The 9913-nt window shown below is 34.8% G+C and overlaps 1 protein-coding gene across 1 annotated transcript; it reads right to left on the bottom strand.

Moving 5' to 3' along the window:
* Positions 1 to 858: 858 nt before the first annotated feature.
* LOC128997457 (uncharacterized protein K02A2.6-like) lies at positions 859 to 4953 on the bottom strand. The gene has a single exon (XM_054423094.1). It carries the CDS (start codon positions 4951 to 4953, stop codon positions 859 to 861), a length of 4095 nt encoding a protein of 1364 aa, XP_054279069.1.
* Between the last annotated feature and the right edge of the window lie 4960 nt (positions 4954 to 9913).

Raw genomic sequence — 9913 nt, 5'->3', positions numbered from 1 at the left:
GTAATTAGTACATATGCATCTATGATGTCGACATCTTGCCAACTGTTGAATCAACGTCTCTTTTCTAAAAATAATGGAAGGCTGCTAACGTCAAGCCATTACAAGTAGATAACAATAGACTATTGTTCGCCTCACCTTCCTAATTGGCACAAGTCTTTAACGTATATCAACTTATTGAGTTATAGAATCACCTCTTTATATTGAATTTAAGAGAAGATAACCGCCAAGCTACTGAACTTAATTCTGCCACGTATAGTTTTTTTACTTTAGGGGTTTGTTATGGTTGTGTTATTTTTTTATTAAATAAAAACCACAAATGTCTGTCAAAAACTAAATAATAAAGTATATTATGAAAATATCTTCAAATCTAACTAGAACAGGGCTGTACAGTTCCAGCTAGCGATGGCCTGTATTCAACTGTCCAACGTTCGTTGTCCAATTCATTATGTTCACTGCCGATTTCTATAGTTAGAACCTTTTCTTGAATGGTACCTGACTGGTTAAATTATTTCATTTATTCATATAAATTTAGATTTCACCGTAAAAAGAATTATTCTGTTCCAGAAATATCAAAGTATCAATTACTTTTTGTCTTTTAAAGGTATTTGTAGAATATTGCTCGCAGTATTAATTATTAATTGATGTTGTTACTACACTAAGACCCTCTAAACTGTAACGTTATTACATTTAAATAGAATAAAATATATGAATGAAGAATCTTTTATTGTCAAACATTTATAACAAAAGTAACAAGTAAACAAACATTGTTTTTATGAAAACATCTGATTGAATTAAATTAAAGAACAGTATTTCAGCATACATAACATTTCCCCCTTCCTTCTTTAAATGCCTGGAGGACTAATATTCATCATGGTAATACATTGGCCTTCTTATATTCCGACTTGATTTTCTCTGGTTTGTAGTACCAGATGAAGGTGAAGTTAGTTTTTGTGAAGTTTGTTGTTGAATAGATTGTTGTGCAGGCTGTATTTGTTGGCGTGTTCTTAAATGGTCGGCATGCTGCCTGTATTCTTTGTCATCAATGTTCACTCTGTATGACAATGGTGCTGTTTTCCTTAGCACTACCCCTTCTCTCCAATTTTCATTTGGATTCCGTTTCACCCAAACTGCATCACCTGCACTAAAGTCTTTACGTTTAGAGTGGATATCATGATAAAACTTTTGGCGTTCTGACGACTGTTTCATCTTTTCCTTCACGTCCGGTCTTAGGGTGTCAATCAAAGTTCTTGGGTTTCTTTTCAGGAAAAGTTCAGCTGGTGTCCGTCCAGTCGATGAATGTGGAGTTGTTCTGTATGAGAATAAAAGTGTATGGAGTCTTTGTTCGTGATCATTTTTGTCAGTCATGAGATACTTGTTTTGAAATGTCTGAATGACTCGTTCAACACAACCATTGGAACGACTGTGGTAGGGAGTGGTTCTGATGTGAATCACGTTATTCTTGCGGCAAAACTCTCTAAATTCTTCTGAGACAAACTGATTTCCATTGTCAGTAACAATTTGTTTCATAAGTCCATATCTACAGAAAAGTTCACGAAGTCGTCTTATCACAGTGTTGCTTGTAGCGTTTTTCATTGGAAATATTTCCAACCATCGAGAATATGCGTCTATTACCACTAACCACATGTATCCGTCAAAAGGTCCTTTGAAATCAATATGTAATCTTTCCCAAGCATTTTCAGGTATATTCCATGAACTGAGTGGCGTTTCGACATCATTCTTCCTGAATGTTTGGCATCTTGTACAAGTTTTCACTAAGTTTTCAATGTCATCGTCTATTTTTGGCCAGTAAACATACAGCTTCGCCAAAGAGCGCATGGCAACTATTCCTGGGTGTGAAACGTGGAGGTAACTAAGAATGTCTCCCCTTAGTGACTTAGGAATTACTATTCTTTCTTGCCACAATAAAATCCCCTCTTCATAAGATAGTTCGTGTCTCTTGTCATAGAATATCTTCAAATTGTCCGGAATTGAACTTCGATCGGGCCATCCCCTGACACAATAGGATATAATGTGTTTCAGTTCATCATCTCTGTGAGTGTTATCTTGAAGCGTTCGTTTGGTAAGTGGCAAATCTTCAATTCTCATAGATCTAACTTGGTTTACTTCACCAAGCGTCTGATACGTATCAATGTTTGTTCCTCCTTCTAAAGGTAATCTACTCAGACAATCTGCCAGAACGTTATCTTTTCCAGCCCTGTAGTTTATATCGTAGTCGTATCCACTGAGTATAATAGCCCATCTTGCAAGTCTGGAAGCGGCATGTTTAGGTATAGGCTGCTTTGCCCCAAAGATTCGTTCGAGTGGCTTATGATCACACAAAAGAGTGAAATGCCTACCATAGAGATATTTGTAGAATTTCTCAACACCAAAGATAATGGCCAGTGCCTCCTTATCTATAGAAGAATAGTTCTGTTCCGCTGAATTTAATGTTCTTGAAGCGGCTGCAATTGGTTTCTGACTGCCATCAGAACAACGATGAAGGAGAACTGCTCCTAATCCAATATTGCAAGCATCTGTTGCAAGGATAAGTGGAAGTTTAGGATCATAATGTACAAGTACCATATTGTTTGAGATGTTGCTCTTAATATGGTTGAATGCGTCCTCACAGTCACTATTCCAGACCCAAGTTGAGTTCTTGTGCAAAAGTCTATGTAAAGGAAAACAAAGAGATTGCAAATTTGGAATAAATCTTGAATAGTAATTCACAGATCCAAGAAATGATCTAAGCTCAGAAACGTTCTTTGGTGGGGGTTGTTTCTTGATAGCTTCTACACGATCTTCAACAGGCTGAATACCAAGAGCACTAATTTTGTGCCCAAGATAAGTCACACTTTGTTTGAAAAGCTGTAGTTTATCTTCACGCGTGCATAGTCCTGCTCTTCTCAATATATTTAAAACTGTTTTGAGCCTATCAATGTGTTCTGGTCCACTTCTACCGCCCACACATATGTCGTCAAAATACCACGCACAATCATCGGTACCAACTAATAATTGGTCCATCAGCTTTTGAAAAATCTTAGGTGCAGTCTTAATACCAAAAGGTAATCTATTGAAGGTAAAATATCCTTTATGTGTCGCTACCACTAGATATTTTTTTGATTCTTCGTCCACTGGAATCTGTAGATACGCATCCTTCAAATCAATAACTGAAAAGAATTTTGAACCATTCAACTTAAGTACTGTTTCTTCAAACGTAGGGATGCAGTATTCGTCGTCGATTAAATGAGGGTTGATTGATACCTTGAAATCTGCACATAATCGTACCTCACCATTAGACTTTGGTACAACAACTAAAGGAGAAGCACAAAGGATCGGAGTAGTAGCTGGATCCACAGGTTCTAAGACCCCTGAGGACACTAAACGATCTAGTTCCTTGCTAGTTGCACTGTGTAATGCGAACGGAACAGGTCTCGGTTTGTGTATTGGCAATTGTACATCATTAGCTACTCTAACCTTAGCTTTGAAGTTTTTCACTGTTCCTAGGTTATTGGTAATTATGTCTTTGAACTCTCTATATATCTTACGTTTCTCCCCCTCTTTGTGTATAATGTCCGTGTTAATATGATAGACGCTATAAGAATTTTGCTTACATACATGTTCACAGTTAGGATCTAGATTAAATGCTGCAATCCAATCTTTACCAAGCAAAGGTGTACCTGAAACACTGTCAGTGACAGCAACACTTAATTGCAAAGTAGTTGATCCTAACGAAACCGCGACCTTAGTCTCGCCGAGCATAGGTATTCTAAATGACGGATAAGCACCCAGCTCCTCCGTAGGAGTCAGTGCCGGTTCACCAATTTGTTTCCACGTAGATTTACTAATTATAGTTCTTGCAGCAGCAGTGTCATATTCCATCGTTATTGGAACCCTATTTATTGTTAAATTAACAACGTAACAAAATTTCTCAACATTATTAATTTGACTTATGTTTTTTACCGAACCAGCTTCTAGTTCATCAGATATGTCAGGACATCCGTCATTATTATGTCGGGAAAAGTCTACATTGTAACTATAATCACTCATACCAGCAAACTTATCAATTTGTTTGACATAACGTCTTGAAAGATTTTTCTCAATGACGACATTTTTGGATTTCAGACAAACTCTTTCAAAATGCCCCATTTTCCCACAAGCTCTACATTGAATATTCATTGCCTTGCAATACTCACCTGTTTTATGTTTTGCTAACCCACACCTCAAACACTGTGACTCAGGATTCAAGCTGATTCTAGTACTGTCCCTTTTGTATAAAGGTTTAGTAGTTCGTGTAGCCCCTACCTTATTTACCTGAGCGTCACATGAAAATTTCCCAAGTGTTTCTATTTGTTGTTGTTGAGAATGTGCCATTTCCATGAGGTAGGCGTCTTTAACGATGTCGACAAGTCTTGCTTTTTCCTCAGGATGTTTTCTGATGAGCTCTTCTTGCAGTTTAGGATCATTTAAACCCAACAAGAACTGGTCTCGCAGTCTTTCGTCAAGTGTATCTTTAAACTCACATTCCGTCGCACCAGCTCTCAAATTGTTTACAAATATGCGTATTGATTGATCTTTGTTCTTCACGATTTTTCCAAATTTGAGTCTTTCGGCCAAATAGGATGTTTTTGGTTTATAGAAATTTGAAATAAACTCAACAATTTCCTCGTAATCTACTGTTAAAATAGGTGTTGGATAAAAGTTATCAACCACAATTCTATAATGTTCAGCACCAATCCATTTCAGAAGTAAAATTCTCTTAGCTTCTTGATTGTGTTGTAACCCACAAACAATTAATTCCAACTCAAACCTTTGGTAGTAGTACTTCCATGTTTCTTTGGTAGCATCAAACTTCTCGAACTTGAAATGAGTTAAACTATGTGTAGTAGGTTGTTCCACTGTTAATGTAGATGATGTGTCGTCATTGTCATATTCCTCATGTCCGTGCAGCGCCATTATGTAACGTTATTACATTTAAATAGAATAAAATATATGAATGAAGAATCTTTTATTGTCAAACATTTATAACAAAAGTAACAAGTAAACAAACATTGTTTTTATGAAAACATCTGATTGAATTAAATTAAAGAACAGTATTTCAGCATACATAACATAAACACGGAGCTACTAGTTGGTAACTCAACCACATGGTAACTCGAGTTCCTAACCAGTTACAGAATGATTAGCGAATTGGGTCCACACACGAGGCTAATCATCACTAACCAAAATCTCCGATAGTTCAGTAGGATCATGGATATCGTAGGTGACATGTCGGACAACTCAAGTGGTGACGAAACAACAATATTGTATAATTACATAAGAAGGAGGAGAAGAAGAAAAATCATAACCCATACCTGTAAATTTCTGGCCAACCTTAACCTTTAATTGATAATTGAACAATGCTAGTCTACTTTTGTACTTGAACATATAGTACAGGTAAAATAATACAAAAACACTCCATATAAACAACAAAATTTGTACATTCATGAAATTTCACCTGTGAGTTACTAATAATATGAGAAATGAAGATCCGATGAGTCCCAAAAATTTTGGGCATCCTAAGGCCCTTTTTGGGGCCCTTTTTGTTCCGAAGGGCCCTTGTACCTGAATAATTTTGTTTTTACGTTTAAGGTCGAGTGAGGTGTGGTTTTCGATGGTTTTAGTTATTTTAAATCGATTGGGACTAGTTTTAAGTGTATTAAACCACTCCATACAGGGTGTTTCGAAATATTATTACTTTTTACGATATTTAAACATTTATTCATAAAGTAATAAAATTAGTTACCTCCATGCTCTATATAAAAGGGGATTATTGAAAATAATTGTAATTCTTTACTACGTAAGGGGAAAGGATCACAAGGAGTTAGAGAAAATATTAAATACCCCCGTCACAGCAAACCTGCAGACTAAGCGAATTTTCATTTGCCCGATTTTCAATTAAATCTAAAATGGCATCGAGTTTAATAAATACTTAGGTTTGCTGCTACAAGGAAGCTAATAAAGTGTGTTTATAGTAAAATATTAATAGCCTAGTATAAAACAAATAAATTTGAGAAGTTTTATCAAGCCATATCTATAAACAAACAAACAAAAGCATTTTACACTATTCTCCTTAAGAATAACATGGAATTTTAAATTTACAATTTTTGAACTTTATTCGTAACTAATACACTTACAAAACACGGTAATATACTAAATTATTTGTTTTCTTTAAGCTCTTTAAAATGCTCTAGAGAAAAATTGGGAAAGTTTGTCTTTTGAGGGTCAAAGATTACAAATTTTTACCACATAAAACCCTGTTCCATGGACAGATTATGCCGGTTTCTTTAAAATTGAACCAAAATTACTAGAGTTATCATGTTTACGGGCACGTATATAACATGGATATATTATATTATATCTAATATATAAAATTCTCGTGTCACAGTGTTTGTCTGCAAACTCCTCCGGAACGACTTCACCGATCGTTATGAAATTTGGTGTGTAAATTCTGTAGGTATGCGAATCGGACGTAAACTATTTCCCGTTTCGAAATTCTTAAAAGGGCTCCGCCCCAGTGGCTCTGGAGTTTCCCATGTTAACCTTATGAGAAATGGAATTAATGAATCTTAACAGCTGTTTCAATTAAACAAGTTGGTTCTGTTCTATGATGTTCAATAGCATTAAAGTTACAAGGATTACCAACAGGGTGCAGCACTATTATTTCTTTTACATTTATGACAACAGCTAATTTGCAACCAAAAGGTGAGTGAGCGTAGCGAACGAACTTCAACCTGGAGGCGAGTTGGCGTAGCGAACGAGCTCCAACCCAAAGGTGAGTGAGCGTAGCGAACGAACTTCAACCAGGACGTGATTGAGCGATGCGAACGAGATCATCTTGAAAATTAAACGTAACGGTACTTTCTTTCCATCGGTCTGTCTTAGGGGAAACCTATAACTTAGGCGATACGAAGTTCGCCGGGTCAGCTAGTATATATATATATATGTATATAAACACATATATAATATTTTGATTGGATTGTGCTTTAGGCTTCTGGGGGCATCGAAATGAAAACGTAAATCGGTTTCGAGTCTATGTTTTACCATAAAACATTCGGTAATAGCTTATCTCCTACATGGGATATTCGCTAAAAGGGGATGGATTAAGTTCTACACTATAACATAATAACATAGGTTACTAAGCAAACATTTCAACTTTTAAGGTGGTGTGAATAATCTTTCAACGTGTTTTTTATGCAAATCTATTAAGACCAATTTCAAATTATTTAAGTAAATATAAGTAAAAATATTTAAGTTATTTTTTACATTTATTAAAAATTAAAACAATTGTATTTGTATAAAACCTTACATTACATATTAAAATGAAGTACTTAAACTAAAGCTATTTTTCTACAATTTCCGTAGTATCTCTCTTTACAATTCCATCATCACAATAATTTTTCTCAGACGACTCTTAACATTTTTATTATTCTTAGCAACTTGTCCGTCTTTACGGATTTAGTCCAAGTTGGTGTTCAAGCAGGATTCCCCTTTACAAACCTAAAACTTTGCATATTGCAGAACAGGCAACACCAATCTTAAAGCACGAACAATGTGGTGCAAAAACACCTTTCATACATACTGACGTTTGCAACTTGTATCTTAAGTTCCTCACACTTATTTTCAATCAATACAAGTACGGTTATCTTTCGTGGTTATGACGACCAGGACAGCACTAAGACATCAGAGCAGCATTATCGGTACAAGCATTTTTGTCCTAAACAATGGGAACGAGGTTTATGGGGTAAAAATTGGGGTTTCTTATTTACTTTGCCCTCAAAACACAAAGTTTCCCAATTTTTCTCTAGAACATTTTAAATAGCTTAAAAACAAATAATTTAGTATATTAACGTGTTTTTGTATGGTTATTAGTTACGGATAAAAATACTAAAATTATTGTAAATTTTAAATTCCCATGTTATTCTTATGTGGAATAGTGTAAAATGATTTTTTTGTTTGTTAATATATTTTGATCAAACTTGTCAAATTTATTTGTTTTATACTAGACTATTAATATTTTACTATAAACACACTTTATTAGCCTCCTTGTAGCAGCAAACCTAGGTAATCGTTAAACGCATGGCTATTTTAGATTTAATTGAAAATCAAGTAAGTAAAACGGAAATTCGCTAGGTCTGCAGGTTTGCTGTGACGGGGGGGGGTGTTCAATATTTTCTCTTACTCATTGTGATCCTCTCCCCTTACGTAGTAAAGAATTACAATTATTTTCAATAACCCCCTTTTATATAGAGTATGGAGGTAACTAATTTTATTACTTTATGAATAAATGTTTAAATATCGTAAAAAGTAATAATATTTCGAAACACCCTGTATGGAGTGGTTTACTACACTTAAAACTAGTCCCAATCGATTTAAAATAACTAAAACCATTGAAAACCACACCTCACTCGACCTTAAACGTAAAAACAAAATTATTCAGGAACAAGGGCCCTTCGGAACAAAAAGGGCCCCAAAATTTTGGGGACTCATTGGATCTTCATTTCTCATATTATTAGTAACTCACAGGTGAAATTTCATGAATGTACAAATTTTGTTGTTTATAAAACCCTATTTTACCTGTACTAATACATGTCAATTTTACGAAGTTACAGACTTCTGCCCACGACTTGTCCGTTTCATGTATCCTTGAATAACCAGGAAGGTTGAAATTATACAAAGTTGGGTATTTTTTTACTTCTCCCACTTGTTGATCTGTTGGTCACCCATCACTCGAGTTTGCAACTTGAATCACAGGAGACTGGACATGTGAGTCAACAGGGAACTAGTTACTAACTGGTTTCCGTGAATCACATTGCAGTCACCAAACAGTAGCGCCGTATGCGGTGTACCATTAAACTACATAGGAAGTGACTCAAAGTAAACGGTTTAGTAATTTGCTTGAATGATCAGTTACTTTGCAGACGGCCTAAAAGTAGCTTCATAACGGTTATTTATTAAAGCCGGCTACGCCTTCCAAATGGATACAATAATATTTTGAAAACACCAATGTAATTTTGTGAAGAATTTCAATAAATTCATTACTATAATTATTTTGATATTTTTTCCATGTTATTACATTAAATTTTAATTATTGCACCTCTAATAATATTGTTTTATTTTTATTTATTTTTTTTTTTTTAAGAAGTGGTATGGCTTAAATACTACAATAATTTGTTGTATTATTTTATTAAAATCAATTGCATTGAGGGACATAAAGACTCATGAGTTTAGTCACAATACACAAGAAAGTTCCACGAATATTTTTTAATTCTTGGATTCCTTGGAATAGCGATATAAAGAACCAGCAAGTTATTTCAAAGGCAGACGTTAAAAACTCCCGTTGGGAAAGTTCAGTCAAATAAAAGCCTCTTGGCTACGCGGTCGATTGTAAAAGTTGTCGACATTTCCCACCTGTCCTCGCATCCCTTGCTGATTGAGCGACCACGAGCATTATTACTAAGTGTTGTATTGTTGAAACGTTTATTTTAAAACAGAATATTAAACTTTAAGAGTGAACATGTGAAAAACTTTGGGGATAATTGGCGGTTTCAGCTTCTCACTTTAACGATCATGAAAAGTATTATACTGATAATGATAGAGTAAAAGTGTTACTATTGCCAGTCTGTCAACTGCTTATACAAATTGATCTAAATGATATCCAATATTTTCTTTACCGTTTATTCTATGAAGAATTATTTCTTTAAAAGAGTTGCCTTACTGACAGGATCTTTGAAGTATAAATCTTTATTAAAATATGTCAGACATATTTTGAAGTTGTGCAGATTTTATATTGTTAAGCGCAACTGAGGATATTATGAGTATTTAACCAGATTTTGCATTTTGGTTGGGTGTGATAGCTGAAAAAACATATCTAGTA

The sequence above is a fragment of the Macrosteles quadrilineatus genome, unplaced genomic scaffold (genome assembly GCF_028750875.1).
Source record: "Macrosteles quadrilineatus isolate MER2022 unplaced genomic scaffold, UCM_ALF_1.0 Scaffold_6__1_contigs__length_79288215, whole genome shotgun sequence".
NCBI classification, from domain to species: domain Eukaryota; kingdom Metazoa; phylum Arthropoda; class Insecta; order Hemiptera; family Cicadellidae; genus Macrosteles; species Macrosteles quadrilineatus.
The sequence above is the reverse complement of the archived record's forward strand: the minus strand, read 5'-3'. Positions and strand labels throughout refer to the sequence as shown.